The 25303-nt window shown below is 46.8% G+C and overlaps 2 protein-coding genes across 8 annotated transcripts in view; one reads left to right on the forward strand and one right to left on the reverse strand.

Moving 5' to 3' along the window:
* Positions 1–622: 622 nt before the first annotated feature.
* Sumf2 (sulfatase modifying factor 2) lies at positions 623–19091 on the forward strand. The gene is made up of 9 exons (XM_031338090.1): positions 623–967; positions 4848–5004; positions 8061–8172; positions 9383–9427; positions 10044–10194; positions 13465–13520; positions 15198–15282; positions 15414–15558; positions 18278–19091. Exons 1-9 carry the CDS (start codon positions 904–906, stop codon positions 18360–18362), a joined length of 900 nt encoding a protein of 299 aa, XP_031193950.1. The 5' UTR covers positions 623–903; the 3' UTR covers positions 18363–19091.
* The window catches only part of Phkg1 (phosphorylase kinase catalytic subunit gamma 1), a 16145-nt gene continuing 8750 nt past the window's right edge, over positions 17909–25303 (reverse strand). For 3 of the 7 annotated variants that reach the window (XM_031338083.1, XM_031338087.1, XM_031338088.1), the window contains exons 5-10: positions 24672–24737; positions 22574–22737; positions 21391–21481; positions 21096–21249; positions 20534–20659; positions 17909–20200 (exon numbers count right to left, since the gene is read on the reverse strand). In XM_031338083.1, the coding sequence (XP_031193943.1) occupies positions 19952–20200; positions 20534–20659; positions 21096–21249; positions 21391–21481; positions 22574–22737; positions 24672–24737 (850 nt within the window). In that variant the 3' untranslated portion in view covers positions 17909–19951. The remainder of the gene's footprint in view (positions 20201–20533; positions 20660–21095; positions 21250–21390; positions 21482–22573; positions 22738–24671; positions 24738–25303) is intronic. The other 4 variants (XM_031338089.1, XM_031338086.1, XM_031338085.1 and 1 more) reach the window with 4 other exon arrangements.

Consider the following 25303-nt stretch of genomic DNA (forward strand, 5'->3'; position numbering starts at 1 on the left):
GAGACCCCCAGCTCAAAAGAATAATTTGTTGTGGATGTATTTAAAATTATCCAGCCAACTCCCTGTTATAAGATTCTTGCCAGTGTAAAACATCTGGGTAATTTATGGGTTTCATGGTGTCTCTAATAAATACTTAAAGAGTGAAGCTACTGGATCATTCACACTTGAAATAATTGTTAAAATGCTTCAGAAAAACTAAACCAAGTTACTACGTGGACCCCTCCAGACAGCATGGGAATACAAGAGGCTGAAACAGTTACAAATTTAACAGCTAAAAGAAAGATGGTTAAAGCTGGGCAGTGGTGGGGAAGCAGACACAGACAGATTTCTGAGTTCAAGGCCAGCCTAGTCTACAGAGTGAGTTCCAGGACAACCAGGGCTACACAGATAAACCCTGTCTTGAAAAACCAAAAAAAAAGGAGAGATGGTTGAAAGATAAGGGTTTGGATGAAACAAGATTTTTAAGCTATCACAGCTTGTTCTCTTCGTTTCCATGTACTGGGTGGAGAGGGACTGTCTCTTATTTCACGGTGAGTGAAATAAAAATGGTTTTGAGTTACACAATTCAATTTAGTAGGGCTGAGTGGCGAGATGGCTCAGCTACCTAGAAATACCTGTTCAGGCATACAGACAGTTTAGTATCCAGCACCATGGGTGGCTTCTAACCAGCTGTGACAGCAGCGCTGAGGACGCGCACAGACTCACATCACTCAAGTGTTCTGATAAAATCTGAGAGCGGGGTGGGTGTGGGCCTGGGTTTAATTCATTCCTGGGCGGGCCCTACGGGCAAGCTCCCAAGGAGCGCTCTGCCATTGGCCACTGAGTCGGTGCTTCAGTATCAGGCAAGTGCGCAGGCGCGAAGCGCTGAAGGAGGCGCATGCGTTCTGAGATCTGCTCCTCGGCATGGGTTCCCTGCTCCCTCTCCTGTTGCTGCTGTGGCTCCTGTCCGGGCACCGGCTTCAGCTAGGTCAGTGTGTGGCCCTGACCCTATAATCCCCCTTATCCCTGAACAGCTAAAAGTGACTGAATCCTGCGCTCTACATGCTGCCCCCGCCTCGGAGGGTTTTTGCAGGGTCTCGGACTACTTGCATGAAAGTGCACTTTTTTTTTTTTTTTTTTTTTTGAAGCAGGGTCTCCTCTGGTATGCCGCCCTGCCTGGTTTTAATTTTCTCCCTTTCCCACTAACCCCATCTTGAGCTGGTGCACTCGTGTGATACATAGCTTTTATTTGTAGAAAGCTTTGAAAGCTCAAGATACGCTTAAGTCACATACACAAATCTGATGCCGTTTCCCACGTTACTACTAGCAGTACTCAAAATTTTGTCTATTTAAATGCACCTTTTATCTCTAGTTACTTTTGAATTAAGTTTTTTTGTTGTTTTTTCGAGACAGGGTTTCTCTGTGTAGCACTGGCTATCCTGGAAGTCACTCTGTAGACCAGGCTGGCCTCGAACTCAGAAATCCGCCTGCCTCTGCCTCCCAAGTGCTGGGATTAAAGGCGTGCGCCACCACTGCCCGGCTGGATTAAGTTTTTCTTAGAATATTTTATGTATATGAGTGTTTTGCCTCCTCGTATGTATGTGCACCACAAGCATGTCTGGTGCCTGCAGAGCTCAGATTGGATCCCTACAACAGAAGAAACATGGTCATAAACCACTGAGTGGGCTGGAGACTGAACATGGGGTGGGGCGTCTTCAAGAGCAACAGGTGCTCTTATATGCTAGCACCCTAATTTATTTTATCTTTGAGGCAGCGTCTCAACTATGTCGGCTTGTCTGGCCTGGAACCTCAAATTCATAGAGATCCGCCTGGGCAAGCACTCTCTCAGCTAAGCTACAGCTCAGAGGCCCTTGTTTAGGGCTTTTTAGTATAAAGGTCTTGGCTGTGTAGCCCAAACTAATCTTGAGCTTGTGATCTCCTGCTGCAGCTTCTTTAGGATTGGGATTATAAGGCATAAAATATGGCCTTAGATTGTATTTTGTTGTGTTACAGGATCTCATTATGTAGACCAGGCTGGCCTCAAAGTCACAAATATCCATCATTTTCTGCTTCCAGGTGCTGGGCTTAGAGATGTACACCACCAAGCATGACTTGAAAAAAATTTTATTTTTCATTTATGTGTTTGTGTGCCATGAATGTACAGATACTGGCAAAAGATGAAAGACTTAACTTGGTCCCTAAAAAAAAAAAAAAAAAAAAAAAATTAATTTTGGCTTTTAGAGACAGGGTTTCTTTGTGAATCCTTGGCTGTCCTGGAACTCACTCTGAAAACCAGACAGAGAAATGCCTGCCTATACCTTCCAAGTACTGGGATTAAAGGGTCACCACTGCCCAGCCCTAAAAAAAAACTTTTTTTTTTTTTTTGTTTTTTGTTTTTTTTTGAGACAGGGTTTCTCTGTGTAGCCCTGACTGTCCTAGAACTCACTCTGTAGACCAGGCTGGCCTCAAACTCAGAAATCCACCTGCCTCTGCCTCCCAAGTGCTGGGATTAAAGGCATTCGCCACCACTGCCCAGCTATTTTACTTTATTTTTAAGACAGTTTTTCTCTGTAGCTCTGCTGTCCTGGAACTCACTCTGTAGACCAAGGTGGCCTAGAACTCACAGAGATCTTCCAGCCTTTGCCTCCTGAGTGCTGGGATTAAAGGCATGCGCCCCCCAGCCCTATGAATTTTTTCTTTTTAAAAATTTTAGAGCCTCACTGTGGGGACCTGGCTGGTCTGGAGCTCACTATGTAGACTGGGCTGGCCTCAGACTCATGGGGTTCCACTTGCTTTTACCTCCTGTATGCATATACTAAAGGTATACACTCGACACCTCTTTCTTTCTTTCTTTCTTTTTCTTTTGTTTTTTCGAGACAGGGTTTCTCTGTATAGTCCTGCTGGCTGTCCTGGAACTCACTCTGTAGACCAGGCTGGCCTCAAACTCAGAAATCCACCTGCCTCTGTCTCCCAAGTACTGGGATTAAAGGCATGCACCACCACTGCCCAGCCACACCTTGCTTTCTAAAAATATGTTTATTTTATGAGTGTGTATCTACATGTATATGAGTGTGTGTGCCTGGTACTCACAGAGGCCAGAAGAGGGCACTGAGTCCTCTGGAACTTGACAGATGCAAGCTGCCATGTGGGTGCTGGGAACCAAGCCTAGGTCCTTGTCCTACAGGAACACTAAATGCTCTTAACTGCTGAGTCACCTCTCCAGACCATACTTCATTACTTACATACCTCTCTTGCCTCAGCTAGGTAACTTCAGTCCCTGTATCACATGCTCTGACTTTGGAGACAGGGTCTTACTATATAGCTCAGGCTGGCTTTCAATTCAGAGATCAGCTTGCCTCTGCTTCCCAAGTGCTGGGATTAATATCTAAGCCACTACACCACTCATATTTCATGCTGTTTCTTTCTCTCCCTTTGTGTTGTTTAACACCTTATTGTTTTATTTTTGAGATGAGGGCTGACGTAGCCTAGGCTTGCCTAGAATTATGTATTGGAGGATAATGCTTAACTCCTGACTTCAGTGCCTTAACTTCCTGATGATAGGGTAACAGGTATCGCTTGGTCCAGTTTATGTGATGCTGGGGATGAAAATCAGGTTTCACATTAAGCAAGCACTGTTACAACTGAATCACACCCATAATTTATGTGCATATTATATGTGTTAGGGATTTTTCTGATTTTTTAAAATTTTGTTTCTTCCTTTTTTTTTTTTTTTAGGGTTTTTCTGCATAGTCTTAGCCTTAGCTGTTCTGGAACTCACTCTGTAGACCAAGCTACCCTTGAGCTCACAGATCTGCTTGCCTCTGCCTCCGGAGTGCAGGGATTAAAGGCCTGCACCACCACTGCATGGCAATCTTTTTGATTTAAAAAAAAAAAAAATTCTACAGCTCCTTCACTCCAGGGACCCTCCTACCTTTGCCTCACCAATGCTGAGATTACAGGCTTACGGGACTGTGTCCCAGGCTCAAGAACTTTATATGTGTGTCACTGGGGATTGAAACCAGGCTCTCACATATGCTAAGCTGTGTTCCACCCCAGTTCCTCATTTTAAAATTAGATGCTTTTGCTGGGCGGTGGTGGCACATGCCTTTAATCCCAGCACTTGGGAGGTAGAGGCAGGCAGATTTCTCTAGCCTGGTCTACAGAGTGAGTTCCAGGACAGCCAGGGCTACTCAGAAAAACCCTGTCTCGAACCCCCCCCCCAAAAAAAAATTAGATGCTTTTTTTTCTTATTTTAGTTTTTGATGACAAGGTCATCCTTCCCCCACCCTCTTCCAACTCTGGGCTGGCCTGAAAATCACTATATAGATGGACTAGGCTGGCTTGGCAGTCATAGATATCTACCTCTCAAGAGATTAAAGGTGTAAGCCACCATACCCAGCCTTTCAGGGTGTTATATTTAACCCTCTTCTCATTCTGATACAATTCTACCCATCTCAGGAATAATCCTGAGAGGGGAAAAAACCGAGTAAGCAGGGAGATCTCAAATTAAAGGGGAATGAAATATCAAGCTGCAATATAAACTGTAGTTTGATTGTAATTTAACAAATAAACTAACATTTTAAAAAGTATTTTTAGCCGGCTGGTGGTGGCGCACGCCTTTAATCCCAGCACTTGGGAGGCAGAGGCAGGCGGATTTCTGAGTTCAAGGCCAGCCTGGTCTACAGAGCGAGTTCCAGGACAGTCAGGGCTACACAGAGAAACCCTGTCTCGAAAAACCAAAAAAAAAAAAAAAAAGTAAAATAATAATAATTATTATTATTATAGTAAAATTTAAAGAAACAAATGATGAGGTTCCTATCTATGTACATATATTTGTATGCATTACTAGTACTTGTCCTGTTCTGCAGGACATGCCCAGGATCCAGCCATGGTGCATCTGCCAGGTGGCCGATTTCTGATGGGGACAGATGCTCCAGATGGCAGAGATGGTGAAGGGCCTGCCCGGGAAGTGACAGTAAAACCCTTTGCCATCGACATATTTCCAGTCACCAATAAAGACTTCAGGTATTTCAAGTTTTCCAGTGCAGGGGTAAGGGTTCTTGCTAATCTTTTCTAATCCTAATCTTTATTCCTAATAAAGAGATAGCTGGGGCTGGTGAGATGGTTCAGCGGTTAAGAGCACTGACTGCTCTTCCAGAGGTCATGAGTTCAAATCCCAGCAACCACATGGTGGCTCACAACCACCCATAATGAAATCTGACGCCCCCTTCTGGGGTGTCTGAAGACAGCTACAGTGTACTCATTTATAATATTAAATAAATCTTAAAAAAAAAAGAGAGAGATAGCTGTGAGAGACTGATTTGAAACATAGCTTAGAAATCTGACGCCCCCTTCTGGTGCATCTGAAGATAGCTACAGTGTACTCATTTATAATATTAAATAAATCTTAAAAAAAAAAAAAGAGAGATAGCTGTGAAAGGCTGATTTGAAACATAGCTTAGAAATCACAAAAGATAGAATCTCGATTTTTATTTTTAAAAGTTTACAGGCGGTGGTGGCGCACACCTTTAATCCCAGTACTTGGGAGGCAGAGGCAGGTGGATTTCTGAGTTTGAGGCCAGCCTGGTCTACAGAGTGAGCTCCAGGACAGCCAGAGCTACACAGAGAAACTCTGTCTCAAAAAAACAAAACAAAAACCCGGAGGTCACAGACTGCATTAGTTAGTGGGTCGGGCACATGCTTTTATAACTTTAAAAGGAGCAAACTGAGGGTGTCTCTCAGCGTGGAGAACTTAGCTAGCAGGGCCTTTGGTTCATTGCCTAGCCCTGGGGTAGAAAAAAAATCTTTAAATTTAAAATCCTTAAGTTGGGCTCTGACCTCCATGTAAGCACCATGGCACATATGTTCACACACACATCCATGTGCTCACACACACATATCCATACACATGTAGTAAAATTTTTAAAAACTAATTGATAAAAATAAAAAGGAGCAAAGAATGTTGATACTGACACAGAAAAGAAAGAAAGGAAGGAAGGAAAATGAAAAGAAAAAAGAAGGGAAAAGAAAGGGCTGGAGAGATGGCTCAGTGGTTAAGAGCACTGACTGCTCTTCCAAAGGTCCTGAGTTCATATTCTAGCAACACACATGGTGGCTCACAACCATAAGTAATGAGATCTGGTGCCCTCTTCTGGAGTGTCTGAAGACAGCTACAGTGTACTTACATAAAATAAATAAAATCTTTAAAAAAGAAAAAAAGAAAAGAAGCCAGACAGTGGTGGCACACGCCTTTAACCCCAGCACCTGAGAGGCAGAGGCAGGTGGATTTCTGAGTTCCAGGCCAGCCTAGTCTACAGAGTGAGTTCCAGGACAGCCAGGGCTATACAGAGAAACCCTGTCTCAAAAAACCAAAGAAACAAACAAACAAACAAAAAAGAAGAGAAAAGAAAAAGAGAAACTGAATCCATTGCACAGTGCTAATGGAGAAGAGCCAGACTCGGACTCTGTTCTGAACAATTCAATGTATGAAACGTCTTTGGTGCAGGTCTTATAACCCAGCACCAGGGAGACTGAGGCAGAACTACAGGTTGAAGATGAGATTGCCTAGGTAAGTTTCAGGCCAGCCTGACCGACAGAGAGGGCCTGTTTCCAAAAATAAATGAATAAACAGAAACCAAAAAGACATTTCCCAAAAGCTCTTTCCTCAGCCTGGTCTACACAGCAAGTTCCAGGCCAGAAAATACTACACAGCGGTGGTTCTCAACCTGCGGGTTGTGACCCCTTCACCAAGTCAAACAACGCTTTCGTGGAGATCAGCAAAACCCCAGACGTTTACAGTATGACTTGGAACAATTGCAAAATTACAGTTATGAGGTAGCAACAAAAATAATTTTATGATTGGGGGTTGCAGCATTAGAAAGGTTAAGAACCACTGTTGTACAAAACAATGAAGACCTCACAGAACTATATACACAGAGGAGATTTTTAGTAACATATTCTAGTTTTATAGAAAAAATCAGGTCAGGTGTGTTAGAAACAAAAAATAATCTTGGTGTTACACAAAGGCACACACAGATGGAAGGGAGCTTGGAGAGGCAACTCTTTTTTGTAAGAAGGTGCATCAGGCCCCAAACCGGGCGGTCAAGTACACTTGGCCAAGGTGGTTCCCCTTCTTCATTCTTGCTGTTTGTTGGTTGTAACTGCATCTCATGCACTTTGTAGGAGGTGCACCTTACATGCTGACAAGACTGGCTAACCAGCTGGATGGGGAAGACTGAGCAATTGAGACTTTGCAGGCATAACTCCCTTGATAGGAAAAAAACAAACTAAAACAATAACAAAAACCTAGCTGCCTTTTATAAATATTTTTTTTAAAAAAGTACCTTTTGGGTCTGGTGAGATGGCTCAGTGGGTAAGAGCACCGACTGCTCTTCCAAAGGTCCTGAGTTCAAATCCCAGCAACCACATGGTGGCTCACAACCACTCCTAATGAGATCTGATGGCCTCTTCTGGTGCATCTGAAGACGGCAACTGTACTGATTTTATAATAATAAATAAATCTTTGGACTGGAGCAAGCGGGGTCTACCAGAGCGAGCAATGCCAACTGGAGTGAGAGGGGTTGACCGGAGCGAGAAGAGCTCCTAAAAGTCAATTCCCAACAACCAGATGAAGGCTCACAACTATCTGTACAGCTACAGTGTATACTCATATATACATAAAATAAATAAATCCTTTTTTAAAAAAAGTATCTTTCATAGAACAAAGAGAAAGAAATTTCTTCATGGGGTATCAAGTTAATTTCTTTTTTAAAAGATTTATTTATTTATTCAATGTATGAGTGATTTATCTGCATGTACACGTGTATTCCAGAAGAGGGCATTAGATCCTATTATAGATTGTGGGCTGCCATGTGGTTGCTGGGAATTGAACTCAGAACCTCTGGAAGGACACTCAGTGCTCTGAACCACTGAGCCATCTCTCCAACCCCAGGTTAATTTCTTGAAGCTTGTGAAAACTTGAAAGAGTTTTCACTACAAGGCTCCTTGGAGCAGAGGACAGACATCAGGAATAGGACGTGGCGTCCTAGCCACTGAGCCAAGTGCACACTCTCTCTTTCCAGGGAGTTCGTCAGGGAGAAAAAGTACCAGACTGAAGCTGAAACATTCGGGTGGAGCTTTGTCTTTGAGGATTTTGTCTCCCCTGAGCTCAGAAGGCAAGCAAGCCAGATGCCGGTGAGAGAGCCTGGTCACAGTGGGGGGATGGAGATAGAAGCTGGATATTCTGTGGGAGAGAGGGCACCCGGTGGCCATCTTGGAGGAGCTGACTTGGGAAGACACACTGCTCAGTTAGCTGGAGCAGCCAGGGTGGTAAAAGCCAGGCCTGGTGATGCACGCCTATAAGCCTAGTTACTTGGGAGGCCAAGGTAGCTAGGTCAAGACTAGCCTGAACAGTTTAGGGAGACCTGTCTCAAAATGGACAGGGTTTCTCTGCATAGCCCTGGCTGTCCTGGAACTCACTCTGTAGACCAGGCTGGCCTCGAACTCAGAAATCCGCCTGCCTCTGCCTCCCAAGTGCTGGGATTAAAGGTGTGGGCCACCACTGCCCGGCTAAAATGGATTTTTTTTAAAGGGCTAGAGCTGTGGGTCAGTGGCGGAGGGCTTGTCTAGTAGCATGCACAGAGCCCTTTGGTTAGTCCAGGTGAAGGACAAGAGGGAAAAGATCTCTCTCTCCTTTGGCTTTGATTTGAGGGCTTATGGGAGGGAGTTATTGTGGATTTTTGTTGTTTTGTTTTTTTGTTTGGTTGATTTTCTTATTTAGTTTTGGTTTTTGAGACAAAGTCTCACTATGTAGACTCTCGATCTTAGCCTAGAGCTCACTCTACAGACCAGGTTGGCCTTGAACTCACAGAGATCCATTTGCCTCTGCCTGCCAAGTGCTGGATTAAAGGTGTGTGCCAACACTAGCTTCAGTCTAGCTTTCTGAGACTATGTAGCCCGGTCTGGCCTGGAGTCCACTTTACAGTCAAAGATGATCTTAAACAACAGATCCTCCTGCCTCTGCCGCTAAGTCCTGAGATGACCAGTATACATTACTGAGCTGCTTTTCTGCCATGCCGATGACCGAACACAGAGATTCTTGCAAGCACTCTGGCAACTGACCTAAAAGCCCAAACTTTTAAGAGATTCTATCTATAGCCAGGCGTGAGAGTGCATATGTTCAGCTCCAGCCCTCTGGAAGCAGAGGCGGGAGGATCTCTGAGTTTGTGGCCAGCCAGGTCTACAGAGTTCCAGGACCACCCGTCTCAAAACAAACAAACAAACAAACAAACAAACAAAACAAACCACAGCCCACAGTCTGTGTTCCACTTCCAGTGTCGTTGTCAAGAGGGATCCTCAGCTGGGTCAGATCGTCTTGCCCTGATAATATTTTCCGTCTCTGCAGGCTGTTCTCTGGTGGCTACCAGTGCAAAAGGCATTTTGGAGGCAGGTGAGTTTTGCTTCCTCTGCCTCATTTCCTAACACTGCCGAGTTTCATTCTGGAAATTCGGCTTCTCCTCTAACTTGTCCAGGAATACTGAGGTGCGTTGATATGTTTTATTATTTTTAAGACATGGTCTCTATGTGTAGATGTGGCTGGGCTGGAACGGGCTCTATAGACCAGGCAGGGGCCTCAAACTCGGATATCTGTCTGCCTCTGCCTCTGGGTACTGGTGTCGAAGGCGTGCATCACCTCTGCCCAGCCAGGAATGATGAGTTAGGACATTTCAGGAGTAACCCCATTCCCTCTGCTTTAACGCTTTTCTCTATTTCCCACTGCTCTCTTTACTAAAGAATCCATCTTTTTGTCTCCCTCCTCCCTCCTGTTTCACGGTATCCCACTCTGTAGCCCAGATTCTTCCTTCCTCAACCTTCTGAGTGCTGGAAATCCAGGTGTGTGCAACCACTGTTCTCCTTGTCTCATCTGTTTCTCCCTCACCGAGCTATGGTTCCCGACCTCCCTCCTCTACCTAGTATAAAAGCTGAACTGCATCACCCCGAGCCACGCCTCTTTTCAGCCTTTTCCTAGATCCCAGAAGCCTGTCTCACTTCGCTCTGCCTGTCAGCCTGCAGGTCCCGGCTCTGGCATCCGAGAGAAACTGGAGCTTCCGGTGGTACACGTGAGCTGGAAGGACGCCGGCGCTTACTGCGCATGGCGGGGGAAACGCTTGCCCACTGAGGAGGAGTGGGAGTTTGCAGCCCGAGGGGGCTTGAAGGGTATGTGGATCATTTGCCCGCCCTGTCCTGGACTGGCTTGAAAGGATGGGGCTGGTCCGAATCCCGTCCTGATGGGATTTTCGAGTCCCCTCCCGTAGGAATTTTGTTTTATTTTTTGAGACAGGGTTTCGTTGTGTAGCCCTGGCTGTCCTGGAACTCACTCTGTAGAACAGGCTGGCTTCTAACTCAAGGAGATCCGCCTGCCTCTGCCTCCTGAACGTTGGGATACAGTAACCATTGCCCAACTATAGTAGTGATTTTTTTTTAATTTTATTATTATTTTTTTTTATTTTTTATTTTTTTAGTTTTTTTTTGGTTTTTCGAGACAGGGTTTCTCTGTGTAAGCCTGGCTGTCCTGGAACTCACTCTGTAGACCAGGCTGGCCTCGAACTCAGAAATCCGCCTGCCTCTGCCTCCCAAGTGCTAGGATCAAAGGCGTGCCCCACCACCGCCCGACCAAAGTAGTGATTTTTTAACATGGGTGACCATGTAGGATAAGAGGACAAAGAAAACACCCACCAATCCCTGAGCTCACTCTGGAAATCACCCCCCTGGAAAGCCCCGCCCCACCACCAAGAAACTGTATGTAAAGCCTGCCTTCTGCTCAGTTCTCTGCTGCTCCCCCAAGCCCAGGCGAGGTCGCCACACTCCTGGGTTCACCCTCTCAATCTCTCCTGTGAGGTTTGTTGTGCAGTGTGGCTTTGTGGTATTCCTTGCCTCTTGATTGGCGGGCTCCCAAACCCTTGGACATCTAGGCGTTGCTGAGTTGAGAGAAGTTGGGAGCGGGGTAGGGGCCGAAGACTAAGGACAGTGCCTACCTAGCCCTGGGCTGGGAGAAGGAGGAGGAGCTCGCTCTTAGCTCAGCCGTGATTGTCCTTAGCTCGGTGGACAATGTCTGGAGTTGTCTGGAGTACAGATGGACTTTCTGTGGGAGATTTAGCGGTGGCTCTGTCGGCTAAGGCCTTTTCCATGTTCCCCCACGGCGATGGTAGATGAAAGAAACAGTCCATGGTTCCAAACTGTTATTGACTGTTCACCGTGAAAAATGGGTGCATACTAACTTTCAGGATAGACCCGAGATTAAATACCTTTTGCTGGGAGGAATATCTCGGAAGGGAAGCTTATTGTCTGAACCCCCGGGGTCTCTAGTTAACCTCATTAGCATGGAGAACTCTGGTTTGGGCTAATTTTAAATTTTTTAATTAAAAAGAAAGACATTAGCCAGGCAGTGGTGGTGCACGCCTTTAATCCCAGCACCTGGGAGGCAGAGGCAGGCGGATTTCTAAGTTCAAGGCCAGCCTGGTCTACAGAGTGAGTTCCAGGACAGCCAGGGCTACACAGAGAAACCCTGTCTCGAAAAACCAAAAAAAAGACATTACATTTTTATTCCTTTAAATTTGTTTTCTTTTTACTTGTACATGTGTCACATGTGTACAGGTGCCCTTACAGGCCAGAAGATGAGACTCATTCTCCTAAAACTGGAATTACAGAAGGTAGTGAACTGCCATGTGTGTGTACTGGAACTGAACTCACATCCTATGAAAAAAGATATTCTTAGAAAATCAGACATAGTGGCACTGGGCTTACATCCCAGCACTCAGGAGGCCGAGGCAGGCAGATCTCTGGGAGTTCGAGGCCAGCCTGGTCTACACAGTTAGTTCCAGGACAGCCAGGACTACATAGTGACACCCTATCTCAAAAAAATAAAATAAAGGGCTGGTGAGATGGCTCAGCGGGTAAGAGCACTGACTGTTCTTCTGAAGGTCCTGAGTTCGAATCCCAGCAACCACATGGTGGCTCACAACCATCCATGATGAGAGCAATGAGGGCTGGAGCGAGCGGTCCTGAGTTCAATTCCCAGCAGCCACACACATGATAGCTCACGGCCATCTGTACAGTTACAATGTACTCATACACATAATATAAATAAAATAAATCTTTAAAAAAATAAAAATAAAAACAGAGCTACAGAGATGGTTCAGAGGTTAAGAGCACTGACTGCTCTTCCAAAGGTCCTGAGTTCAATCTCCAGCAACCACATGGTGACTCACAGCCATCTGTAACAGGATCTGATGTCCTTTTCTAGTGTGTCTGAAAATCAGCTACAGTGTAGTCACATACATGAAATAATCAATAAGTCTTTTAAAAACAAAAACAGGGAAGAAAAAAAATAAGGAGGAAAGTTTTTCCCCTAATAGCCTAGGCTAGCCTGGGTTCGATGTATAGCCACAGAAATCCTCTTGCCTTAGCATCCCAAGTGCTATAACACCAGGTGTGTGTCACAGGCCTTCCACCCCAGCACTTAGAAGGCAGAGGCAGGTGGCTCTTATGAGGTCATCCTGGTCTATAAAGTGAGTTCAAAAAGTGAAACTCAGTCACAAAAAGAAAATATTACTAATAATAACAGGTGTGAGGCACCACACCTAGCTAAATTCCTTTTAAATATACATAATTAAAACAAAGTAGGTTAAGGGCAAAGAAGAGTTACCAAAAACTTCACCTCCTTTCTTCAGAGATTAAATAGTTGCTATGTGGGCTGATTAGTCAGGCAGTGGTGGCACAGGCCTTTAATCCCAGCACTTGGGAGGCAGAAGCAGGTGAATTTCTGAGTTCAAGGCCAGCCTGATCTACAGAGTAATTTCCAGGACAGCCAGGACTATACAGAGAAACCCTGTCTCAAAAAACAAACAAACAAAAAAAGGAAATTAATTTCCCCACCTAAGCCCTTCTACACGCTTGTTGAACACAGGGTTCTATCATTAATCAGTTTTTGACCTAGAACCTGTTGATGTTTGCACTTCTAAGTCCAGCTAACAGGTTCCTCACACCTTTTTTTGTTTTTTTTTTGTTTTGTTTTGTTTTTGTTTGTTTGTTTGTTTTTCGAGACAGGGTTTCTCTGTATAGCCCTGGCTGTCCTGGAACTCACTCTGTAGACCAGGCTGGCCTCGAACTCAGAAATCCACCTGCCTCTGCCTCCCAGGTGCTGGGATTAAAGGCATGCGCCACCACCACCCGGACCGCACACCTTTCTTCACTGTCTGTGTGTATATCTCCCACACTCAGGATTCACAGTGGCAGGTGTCCAGCAGTGTAATGAAATCTGGCTTCAAGGTGGGGGAGGGGGAAGGAGCGGGGGCTGGGCAGCCCTTCTTCACCACATCCTGCCTTTCTTCTGGTTTCCTCCACCTCCTGCCTTTCTTCTGGTTTCCTCCACGTTTTTCCCCCTTCTCACCCAATTCTTTCTTTCTTTGTCTCTTTGCTGTCCTGTAGGTCAGGTTTATCCATGGGGGAACCGGTTCCAGCCAAACCGCACCAACTTGTGGCAGGTAAGACCTAAGGAACTGCTTTCCGTCCCTGCCAGGCAGGACTCGGAGTACTCTGTGGAACACTGCCAAGGCCACGGGCACAGAAGACAGTGCTTCGTGTGGCCTGGTGAGACAGGTTTGTCCTCCCAGGCAGAATCACAACTTCAAGGCCTTCTTGAGCAGCTGACTCAGAACTTAAATATGAGTATACAGTAGCAGGACCTTGTCTCAAAATAAAAAGAAAAAGAGAATGTTAACATGTGGGTGTGCGTGGAAGTGGAGGACAACTGATGGGAGTTGGTCCTCTCTTCTTACTGTGCTGGTCAAGGGATCGAACTCAGGTCCTAGGCCTTGGCAACAGACACCTTCACCTCATCAATACCTTTATGACATTAAACACTCACTTAAAACAGACAAGTGGTGGTAGCACACACCTTTAATCCCAGTGCTTTGGAGGCAGAGGCTGGGGGATCGTTGTGGGTCCGAGGCCAGCCCGGTCTACAAAGCGAGTTCGAGGACATCCTGGGCTAGATAAATCCTGTAAAAACAAAACAACATCAACAGAAAGAGAGAGAGAGAAAAATAAGTGTGACAGAAATAAGTGTCACGTATGGCTGAGCAAATCACAGCCCGATCATCTGCCCTTGTGTAGGAACAGCTTCTCTTGTGTAGTGGCTGCAGTTTGTTGGACATGTGTGTGTGTGTGTGTGATCTCTGCATGTGTGTACATGTTGGTGTGTATGGAAGTCAGTGGTTCATGTATGATTTCTTTCTCAGTTGTTTCTCCACTTTATAATTTTAGGATTTAAACCAGTCAATGCTCATAAAATAAAAATTAATAAATTTAAAAACATATAGTATTTTTAGCCAGGTGGTAGTAGTACACGCCTTTAACCCCAGCACTCAGGAGGCAGAGACCAGCAGACCTCTGAATTCAAGGCCAGCCTGGTCTACAAAGCAAGTTCCAGGACACAACACAAGTATTGGGAATGGAACCCTGGTCTCCTTGGGTCCTCTGCAAGCAATGTATAAAGATTTATTTATTTTTATGTGCATTGGTGTTTTGCCTACATGTCTGTGTGGTGCTGCTAGATTCCCTGGAACTGTAATTACAGACATTTGTGCACTGCCATGTGGGTGCTGGGAATTGAACCCAAGTCCTCTAGGAAAAGTAGCCAGTGCTCTTAACTGCAGAGCCATCATCTCTCCAGCCCCTCCACAGGACATCGCAGTGGGAGATGGAGCTCTCTGTTTCATAGGTTAGTTAGCCAACCACCCCCAGGATCTGTCTGTCTCTCTGCCCCACAGCACTGGGGTTACAGATGCATGCCACTATGCCTAGATTTTATATGGTTCTCAAGATACGAACTTGGTACCTTATGCTTACACAGTGAGCCACCTCCCCAGCCCCTGAGCCCCAGTTTAGATGAGAAGGAACCAATCAAGTCAAGTCAGGAAGGGCAATGGGAGAGCATGGGCTCCCATAGCTCCATCTCTTTTGGGGGTGGAGGAGCTGGATGGGTGGAGACAGGCCTCCTTTCCAAAGCACCATGGAAGGGGAACCTGAAGTCACTGTGTGCCCCCCACCCACCACCATGCAGCAGCAGAGTGGAGTGACTCTGGTTTTCCTCTGGACAGACAGGAGCACTTGCCTTTGGTACAGGCTGATAAATCTTTGACTTTCATTGTTCTCGTCAGGGAAAGTTCCCCAAGGGTGACAGAGCTGAAGATGGTTTCCATGGACTGTCACCAGTGAACGCTTTCCCCCCACAGAACAACTACGGTAAGACCTCCTTTCAGACACAGTGCCTGACAAGGTGGCAGAAGAAAACTTTCCCTGCCTTCCCCAGGGCATTGGGTGGGGAGGAGAGAGTCCCCTGCCTCTCCATCCGATGGCCTACTGATACTCTGTAGGACTCTACGACCTCATGGGCAACGTGTGGGAATGGACAGCGTCCACATACCAACCTGCTGGCCAGGACATGCGTGTCCTCCGGGGGGCATCATGGATCGACACCGCAGACGGCTCTGCGAATCACCGGGCTCGGGTCACCACAAGGTAAGGGTCTGGGGACCACAAGCCTCTGCAGCCATGACCCCGAGTTGGGACAGGAGCTGCTTCTGCACCCCATCCCGTCTTTTCACACCAACCCCTTCCTTACCAACCCCTTTCTGTATCCAGTTCACACTCCTCTCACCCTTCCTGCAGATCCAGCCTCCACTCAAAGTTGTAAGAGAAGCAGGCTAGCGCTGCTGAGTGTGGGAAGTAAACATGGGTCCCCCAAAACGGCCTGGGGGCCCTTTCCTGAGACTCAGCAGCACCAAGGGGACAGAGGGAGGTCTGGCAGACTCCTGGTGTAGGCTCCTAGCAGGGCAGAGGAAGGAGATGGAGTTGCTCATCAGTCGATCACACCCAGGAGATCGGAGTTAACCGATTTATCAAGGCACTAGATACAGAAAAAGTTACTGCTTAGAGTCGTTTTGTCAGCAGGGAGGTGCTGGGGCTGCTCATCTCATATGGTGGTCAGTGGTAGCTCCCCCACTGCTGACTTCCAGTCTTTGGGGCTTCTGCTTCACTCTCCATAGACTTAATTTGGTGGGCTATGGCCAAGACTCCTCAGGCTTTGCAGTTTCAGATTGTAGGTATGGAAGATGGTAAGCCCCTGCTTATCAGAGCAGACTAACTGCCATGTTAGTTAGGGTTCTCTAACTATGTTAGCATAACAGAACTTACACCATATATATATACATATATATATATATATATACACACACACATACATATATATGTATACGGGATTTATTGAAATGGATTTATTGGAATAACTTATACAGGCTGAGGTCCAGCTAATCCAACAGTGGCTGCTTATGAATGAATGGACGGTGCAAGAAACCAGTAATTGTTTAGTCCATGAGACTGGATGTCTCAACTAGTCTTTAGTAGATGCTGGAATTCCAAAGAAGTAGGCTCTAATCGCAGCGAAGGAATGGACTTATTAGCAAGTCATAATAATCAGGGTTCTCTAGGGTCACAGAACTTATGGAATATCTCTGTATATTGAGGGAATTTACTATGATGACGTACAGTCTGTAGTGTAACTCCCCAACAACGGTCAGCTGTGAATGGAGAGTCTAGTAGTTGCTCAGTCCATGAGGCTAGCTGTTTCAGCTGGTCTTCTGTAGAAGTAGGTTCCAACAGATGTGCTGGCAAGTAAGTGCAAGCAGGCGAGAAGAAAGAATCTTCCTTCTCCCAGTGTCCTTATATAGGCCTCCAGCAGAAGGCGTGGCCTTCTCCCAGTGTCCTTATGTAGGCCTACAGCAGAAGGCGTGGCCCAGATTAAAGGTGTGTACCACTACATCTGGATCTGGGATTTGTTTTGTCCCAGGCTAACCTCCTTCCCTTAGTCTCCTGGGATTAAAGGTATGTACTATATGTACTACCTTGTCTGGGCCTAAGTTTTTCATGGCCACCACGCCTCAAGATCTCCATGCCAAGATCCAGGTCAGAAACTTGTGTCTTCCAACCTTAAGATCTGGATCACAGGTGAGCCCTCCAGTTCTGGATTGTAGTTCCTTCCAGATATAGTCAAGTTGACAACCAGGAATAGCCATTACACAAGGTGAGAGGAAGCAGGCAAAGACCAAGAGCTTCCTTCTTCCATGTCCTTATATAATATAGACTTCCAGCAGAAAGTGTGGCCCAGAATAAAGGCCTACCTCAAAAGATCTGGATTGGGTTGGAGAAACGGCTCAGCAGTTAGGAGCACTGACTGTTCTTACAGAGGTCCTGAGTTCAATTCTCAGCAACCACATGGTGACTCACAACCAACAATAATGGGATATGATGCCCTCTTCTGGTGTGTCTGAAGACAGCTACAGTGTACTCATAAATAAGTAAATAAATAAAATACGTCTTTAAAAAAGGAAAGATCTGGATTAAAGGTGGGTCTGCCCACTTCCCACTTCAAATTGAGCAAAAACCGTCACAGGTGTGCCCCTCCACTTCTGAATTTTAGTTAATTCCAGATGCAGTTGAGGTGATGACCAAGAATAGCCATCACGTGCTGTGAAACTCATATCTCACCTGCAGGCATGTTGAGCTGTTATGCTAAACTTAGAGTATGAGCTACTCATCAGTGGTCACACTAACACCATCTAGCCGGGCAGTGGTGGCACATGCCTTTAATCCCAGCACTTGGGAGGCAGAGGCAGGTGGATTGCTATACAGAGAAACCCTGTCTCGAAAAAAAAAAAGACCACCCTCTATTGAAATCCTTTGTGGCAACCCACCGGCCCACTCTGTCCCCTTCCCCTTTGCCCCCTAGTGGCACACGAGCTGGACTTGCCCTCAGACCCACTGCGGTGGTTACGATTCAGTTGCTGTGAAAAGACACCATGACCAAGGCAACTCTTAGGAAAGAATGCATTTAATTGGGGGCTTGCTTACAGTTTTAGAGGGCTGGTCCATGATCATCATGGTAGGAAGCAGAACATCATGGAGCTGGAGGGGTACTTGAGAGCTTCATATCCTGATCCACAGGCAGCAGGTAGTGTGAGACACTGGGCCTGTCATGGGATTTTGAAACCTCAAAGCTAATCCCTAGTGACAGTTCCTTCAACAAGGCCACACCTCCTGATCCTTCTAAAACAGTTCCACTCCCTGATGACTGAGCGTTCAAACATACGAGGGCCATTCTCATTTCAGACTACTACAGCTCCTCTTTTCTCGATAGACCCCATCCCCAACAGTGTGCACCTTCTCTCCCTCCTCTGTCCAGGATGGGAAACACCCCAGATTCAGCCTCAGACAACCTGGGCTTCCGCTGCGCCTCCGGTGCAGGCCGACTGAAGGAGGATCTGTGAACAGCCAGATGGAGATGGAGAGAGCAGCCCCTCAGTGCTGTATCTTCCTGAGTGTATTCCAGAGGCAACTGGATACCAAGCTCATCCATCTGCGGGGTGCCCTTTTGAGCCCCTCCCCTCCGAGAGACACCTCCTAAGAAGAATGCTCAGACTGCAAGAAGGGACTGCGGTAGGCTGGACGATGAGGGTCTGGATGCTCAAGGCTGGGAGCTGAGCTGTCTCTTAAGTGCAGTAGTATTAAGGAAGCAAACACTTCAATATCTGGAGCAGTTCTCTGAAAGACAGCCTTTAAAACCTCTCCCTTTTTGCTTTCTCCCTGGCTGATTCAGCTTTCACTTTTCCTGGGAAATTCTGCAGAAGGAAAATGCTTCTCTTGTGAAACATTTCCAAAGCTTTTGGTGCCAGAACCCAGCCTCGTTGTCCTCTGAAATGAGATACTCAGTGTGTGGCAAGGCTGGTCTCGAACTCCCAATCCTCCTACCTCAGCTTCCTGAGTGCTGGGATTACACACAGTGCCCACTATTAAAAAGCCCCGGTAGAGCAGATTATTTATGAGGTGAAGCTGTGCATTGTGGGAGAACCAAAGGCAGTGCTCTGCTGGGAAGGCAAATGCCAGAAACTTCTCTGAGAGTTAGTTAATCATGTAGGGCCTTCTGTGTACCCTGCAAATATGTCCCTGGAGAAGAACTGGATCTTGTGAGGTCAATAAATTCTTACATATATCAGGAAGTCCAGTATAATTGTTGTTTGAGATAGGGTTTCATGTAACCCAGGCTAGCCTTAAGCTCCTTATATAGCCAAGAATGACCTTGAACTCCTGACCATCCTGCTTCTATTTCCACAACTATCAATAACCTTGGGCACATATAGAGAGTGAGACGGTACTAGAGAGTCGGCTCGGCAGTTATGAGCACCTGTTCTTGCAGAGGAGGGGCTCAATTCCTACCAACTACAAGGTAGTCTCAATTGCCTACACAACTCCAGTTTCAGGGTTTCTGACGCCCTCTTGTGATCTCCATAGGTACTGCATGCATGTGGTTTACATAATATACATGCAGCTAAAACATACATAAAATGTATAACTTTAAAAAAAAAAAAAACCAAAAAACAAGAAAGAACTAGAGACATCGACAAAGGTGCACAGTAGAGAAGCCAGAAGGCTTATAGCTCCCAGAATACATGCACTTTCTACCCTTCCATTTTTGCCTTACATAGTCTCAGCTGCATTGGGTTTATTTATTTATTATCTATTTTTGCTATACCAGAGGTAGAGTTTGGAGGTCTTACACTCACCACAGAGTTACATTCCCAGCCCTATTTTTATTTTGAAATAAGCATCACTAAGCTGCCCAGGCTGGTCTAGAACCTGGGATCCTACTGTCTCAGGGCAACAGGCACATGCAACAGCACACCCAGCTCCAGCTGTAATTACTGCTGTTTAGTGGGAACACCCTGTGTATCTAGTGGCGAGCCTTTGAGAGCATAGAGTAGAGCCACCTATTCCTTTGCAGAAGGCTACGTGGGGCATCCTCTTCGCACAAATCCGGGGGAGTACCTTCAGTCTGCTTTCTCCTGTGCCCCGCCGCCCGTCAGAAGTCTTCCTCCTCAGCCAAAGAGAGGAGCACTGCCTTGGGCGTGTTCTCGAAGAGGGCAGCTCTGTTCTGCTGCTGCCCCTTCTTCACCCAGTGGCCGTAGATACGGAAAGCGTAGGCGTCGATGAGCCTCCGTAGTGGCCGTAGCGCATAGGGGTCTCGGATGACGATCTCCCTAGTTACCGGCTTCACCCGACGGTACTGGTAGTAGATCCTTACTGATGCCAGCACAGTTAGACAGATCACCTGCAGGGGGCAGCACTGAGAACCCTCAGCCCGCAGCAAAGCTTGTCGTGGGGCGGGGGGCAACCTTAGATGGCTTTGGGGGTGACCTTCATGATGCCCCCTATTCCCAGGCTACAAGCATCTACAGGGATTTAGGCTAACAGGGTCAGTTAGGTGAGATTCCCTGCAACCAGAAATTGAAATTGGAACAGTGGTTACAAGGAGAGGGGCAATTCTAGCATTTCCCCCACCACCATAGCTTAAGGCTTGGGAGCCTGGTGAGTCAGTTATAGAGTGACTCAGGAGCCAACAGCAACCTCCCCCAAAAGCCTTGGAGAGGTTAAACTTCAGTACCTTGAACTTCCCTCGGGGGCTGAAGTGCCTTACTTCTTCTACTACGTACTCCTGAAAGAAAGGGTGTGCCAAGGCCTCTTCCGCTGAGCAGCGGTTCTGAGGTTGCACCACCAAGAATCGAGACACCTGTGAGAACAGAAGAGACCTGAGAATACCACGGCAAACACGTTCTGGAAAATACGGGGCTTGTGAGTGTCAATCCTGATTGCCAGCTTGATAGGATTTAGGACCACTATGGAAGCAGGTCCTGTCTGTACGGGATTGTTTACCTAGGGTGAGGTGAAAAAACTACACCCTAAATGTGGGTGGTTCTAGTTCACGGGCTGGGGTCCTGGGTGGAAAGGAGACAGTGAGCTGAGGCCCAGCATTAATCTCCCTCTGCTTCCTGACCCGTAGCCATAAAGCATGAGCCGGAACAAACCCTTCCTCCCTTGGTAGTTTTTGCTAGGTATTTTATTAACATCATTGAGACAGATACAGTGATCCCGCCTGGAGATTCCTCCACTCTGGGGCATGATCCTCTCCCTTGACATCTGGGGAGCGGGCTGCCATGGCCTCTCACCAAGTCTTTTACTGTGTCCGAGTAGTCGTCCCACTCTGGTGAGCCAAACTGGTATTTGCCATCCATGATCATCCTCAACATCAGCATTTGCTTCCGGTGCCAGAAAGGAGGGGAGCCAGCCAGCAGCGTGTACATGATGACTCCTGTGCTCCACCTGGAGGGTGGGCGGGGCCTTGTGTCACCCTTAGCCTCCTGGGTAGGAGAGGCATGCAGGAATGGCCAGCCATCGGTCCTAGCCTCACTGGGGTCAGGCCATAGTCATGACCACCTCCCCCCATCTACCCATATCACTCACATGTCCACCTCCTTCCCATAGCCAGGATGGCTGTCGTCCATGGAGCACTGGATGATTTCAGGGGCCAGATAACTGGGAGTCCCACAAACCTCTGCAGGAACAGCTGCTATCAGGACAGGCCACCAGGGGCCCTCCCTTGGAAGAAGTTACCCAAGAAAGCCAAGAGACAGGACAAAAACAGTGTTTGGTAGAGCTCTCCTATTTTACACTCAGTAGTAACAGCACAGGCTCAGAGGACCACCTGTGGATTCCTAGGTCCTTTTAGGCACTCTGGCATGGAGCTCAAGTGGTGGGAACCTGACTCAGTGGATGAGTATATGTAGGTGGCGCACATAGGTAAACATGCCCATAGAGACCGTAAGAGTCAGATCCCTTAGAACTGAGGTGGTTTTGAAAGTCCCCCTATGTGGGTGCTCGGAACTGAAACTTGGTACTCTACATAAGTAGATGCTCTTTTAAGGATCTAGAAATCCTTGTGGGATATGTGTGAGACAGAGGCAGACAGATCTCTGTGAGTCTGAGGCCAGCCTGGTCTCCAAAGCTAGTTCTAGGATAGCTAAGGCTATAGACACCTGCATGCACGCATGCACACACACACACACAGAGTGTCATATCATACCATATGCATGGTGCTGTGACTCAGATCATAACTCATCTTTGATGTGGTGTGTGTGTGTGTGTGTGTGTGAGAAAGAGAGAGAGAGAGAGAGAGAAACTGATTGTTCTCCATCTTGGATTTTTTTGTTTTTAAATTTATTATGTATCCACCATTATTCTTCTTGCATGTATGCCTGCAGGCCAGAAGAGGGCACCAGATCTCATCATAGATGAGAATTGAACTCAGAACCTCTGGAAGAGCAGCCAGTTCTCTTAACCGCTGAGCCATCTCTCCAGCCTCCTCCACCTTGTTTTTGAGAGAGGATCTCTCACTGGTCTGGAGCTGGAGTTGACTGGTTGAGATAGACCAGCCAGCAACCCCAGGGGAGCCTCCTAGCTGCCTGCCTCGTGCTGGAGTTACATGGGCTCTAGGGATTTGAACTCAGGTCCTCATGCCTGTGTATCCCATTTGACCCACTGAGCCATCTCCTTAGCCACTGACATGCTAGAATTTTCATTCTGAAGAGAAAATCATGTAATCTCCACCCCTGAGGCCCCTTTATGGGCCAAGGCCGTAGTGTCAGACCTCGGAGCTTCTCTCCTGGCTGCAGCTGGCAGGAGAACCCGAAGTCTGTGAGCTTGATGTTCATATTGTCATCCAAAAGGATGTTTTCCGGCTTCAGGTCCCGGTGGACAATGTTGAGTTTGTGCAAGGTGCAGATCACCTCCAGCAGGGCCCGCATGATCTTTCTGGAGGGAGATGCATGGCATTGACTTATTATCTTTATTTTATTTATTTTGTTGTTGTTATTTGAGAGAGGCTTTCTCTATGTAACCCTGGCTATCCTGAAACACTCTCAGTACATCAGGCTGACCTTGAACTCCAAGATCTGCCTGCCTCTGCGTCCCAAATGTTGGGATTAAAGTCTTGCACAACCACACTCTGCACCACCACACTCTGCTATTTTTTATTTATTTTATTTTATTGTTACAAGATCTCCTGTAGCCCAGGCTGGCCTCTAACCTACTATGTAGCTGAGGATGACCTTAAACTCCTGATCTTCCTGCTTCTGTCTTCCAAATGCTGAGTTCACCACAACCAGTTCATGCAGTGCTGGGAAGTGAAATGTCCCAGCATGCTAGGCAAACACCAGCTAAATTATAGCCTACCCTCTTTTTTTGTTTGTTTGTTTGTTTGGGGGGGTTGTTTGTTTGTTTGTTTGTTTTTCAGACAGGGTTTCTCTGTGTAGCCCTGGCTGTCCTGGAACTCACTCTGTAGACCAGGCTGACCTCAAACTCAGAAATCCACCTGCTTCTGCCTCCTGAGTGCTGGGATTAAAGGCGTGCGCCACCACTGCCTGGTGCCCACTCCCAATTTTTGCTTTTTTGGAGCAAGGTGTCACATGAAACTCAGATTAACCCTGAACTCATAATCCTCCTGCCTCAGGCTCCCTCTCGTTAAGGCTACAGATAACCATCACCATCCTTCAATCTATTTTAATTTTTGGTTTGTATTTTTCCTAGATACTAGGGATGGAATCAGGGCCTTCGTTATACATTCCGGGCAAGCACTATACTACTAAGGGACATATCTAGCCCATTGGCTCTTTTTTTCTTCTTTTAAAAAATAGAGTGCATTTGTTTATTTAATGTGTGTGCATGTGTATGCCTGAGTATACATAAAACCATCACATTTAGGCCCAGGCGGTAGTGGCGCATGCCTTTAATCCCAGCACTTGGGAGGCAGAGGCAGGTGGATTTCTGAGTTGGAGGCCAGCCTGGTCTACAGAGTGAGTTCCAGGACAGCCAGGGCTACACAGAGAAACCCTGTCTCAGAAAAAACCAAAACCAACAACAAAACAAAACCATCACATTTATGTGGTGCCCAAGGTGGTCAGAAGAAGGCAACAGGTCCTCAGATCCTCTAGAACTGGAGTCACAGACATTTGTGAGCCATCAATATGGGTACTGGGAACTGAACCTAGGTCTTCAGAAAGAATAGCAAGTATACTGGGCATGGTGGTGCAAGTATTTAATGCCAACACCCTGCAGGCAGAGAGGCAGGCAGATCTCTGTGAGTTCAAGGCCACCCTGGCCTTCCTAACAAAGCCAGGCAGGGCTATGTAGTGAGACCCCCATCTCAAAATCCAAGAACAAAGGGGCTGGAGACATGGCTCAGAGGTTAAGAGCACTGACTGTTCTCCCAGAGGTCTTGAGTTCAATTCCCAGCAACCACTTGGTGGCTCACAACCATCTGTAATGGGATCTGATGCCCTCTTCTGGTGTGTTTGAAGACAGCTACAGTGTACTCATATACATGAAAATAATAAAATCTTTAAAAACGAAAGTGAGAATAACAAGTGCTCTAATTGCTGACCCATCTCTCCAAGTATAGTGGCTTAATTTTTGATTCTAGAATTGGATAAAACTTTTTCCATACCACAAACTGGGCATTTCCCTACACTTGTTCCTCTTTGACTTAACAGAGAGAAGATTCAGGGAAGCAAAGCCCACATGCCAATCACACTGCATACGATGTTAGAGCTAGGACAGGCTGAGACAGTCTAGACTGTAGACTGAGCCAAGGAGCTAGGAGATCCTAGAAGCCAGCGTGACCTCAGCTAAAACATGCCCACCAGACCACTTCGGTGCTAGTACTAGTGGAGAAGGCGCATGCGCCTTACCTGGTTTCCTTCTCAGTTAGGGTGACCTTCTCGGTGAGATAGTCAAAGAGTTCCCCTCTCTTCATCCTGTGGGAACAAAGCATTTCCAAGACCACCAGCCCCCCCTTGCCTTATGTGCCTCAGACCTGGGTTCCCACCCTGCTGTTGCTTGAAGGCAAGATGGACTGTTCGTTGGAGGGAAGGAACCTGGGGAGGGAGCGGAGGAGTTGTCTGCGAAGAACTGGAAGAAAAGCAAGAACCTGCCTATGAAAATACATGGCACCCTGGGATCTGTTGGCTCTGGGGGCGGAGGTTAGGCATCTGAGTCTCTGGCCCAGGACCCCTAAAGCCAGATCTAGAGGAGTTGGGATTTTTTTTGCCAGGAAGCAAATGGAAAGAATCAACAGTGTGTGAGGGAAGCAAAGTTTGCCCGTAAAAGATTAAAAGCCATCTGTGGAGGCATATAGTGGGAGGTGGACACAGGAGAATCAGGAGTTCAAGGCCAGCCTCAGCTACACGGAGTTGGAGACTAGATTGAGTTACCTGGGATTCTGTCTCAGAAACAAGAAGAAAGACAAGGGCCGTGCGGTGGTGGCGCACGCCTTTAGTCCCAGCACTTGGGAGGCAGAGGCAGGCGGATTTCTGAGTTCGAG

The sequence above is a fragment of the Mastomys coucha genome, unplaced genomic scaffold, assembly GCF_008632895.1.
Source record: "Mastomys coucha isolate ucsf_1 unplaced genomic scaffold, UCSF_Mcou_1 pScaffold22, whole genome shotgun sequence".
In the NCBI taxonomy this organism is placed as follows: domain Eukaryota; kingdom Metazoa; phylum Chordata; class Mammalia; order Rodentia; family Muridae; genus Mastomys; species Mastomys coucha.

Coding starts and splice junctions, on each gene's coding strand:
- Sumf2 (XM_031338090.1), top strand. CDS start 904: ATGGGTTCCCTGCTCCCTCTCCTGTTGCTGCTGTGGCTCCTGTCCGGG. Junction 5,005..8,060: donor GTCACCAATAAAGACTTCAG/GTATTTCAAGTT, acceptor CTCTCTTTCCAG/GGAGTTCGTCAGGGAGAAAA. Junction 15,283..15,413: donor CCCCCCACAGAACAACTACG/GTAAGACCTCCT, acceptor GATACTCTGTAG/GACTCTACGACCTCATGGGC.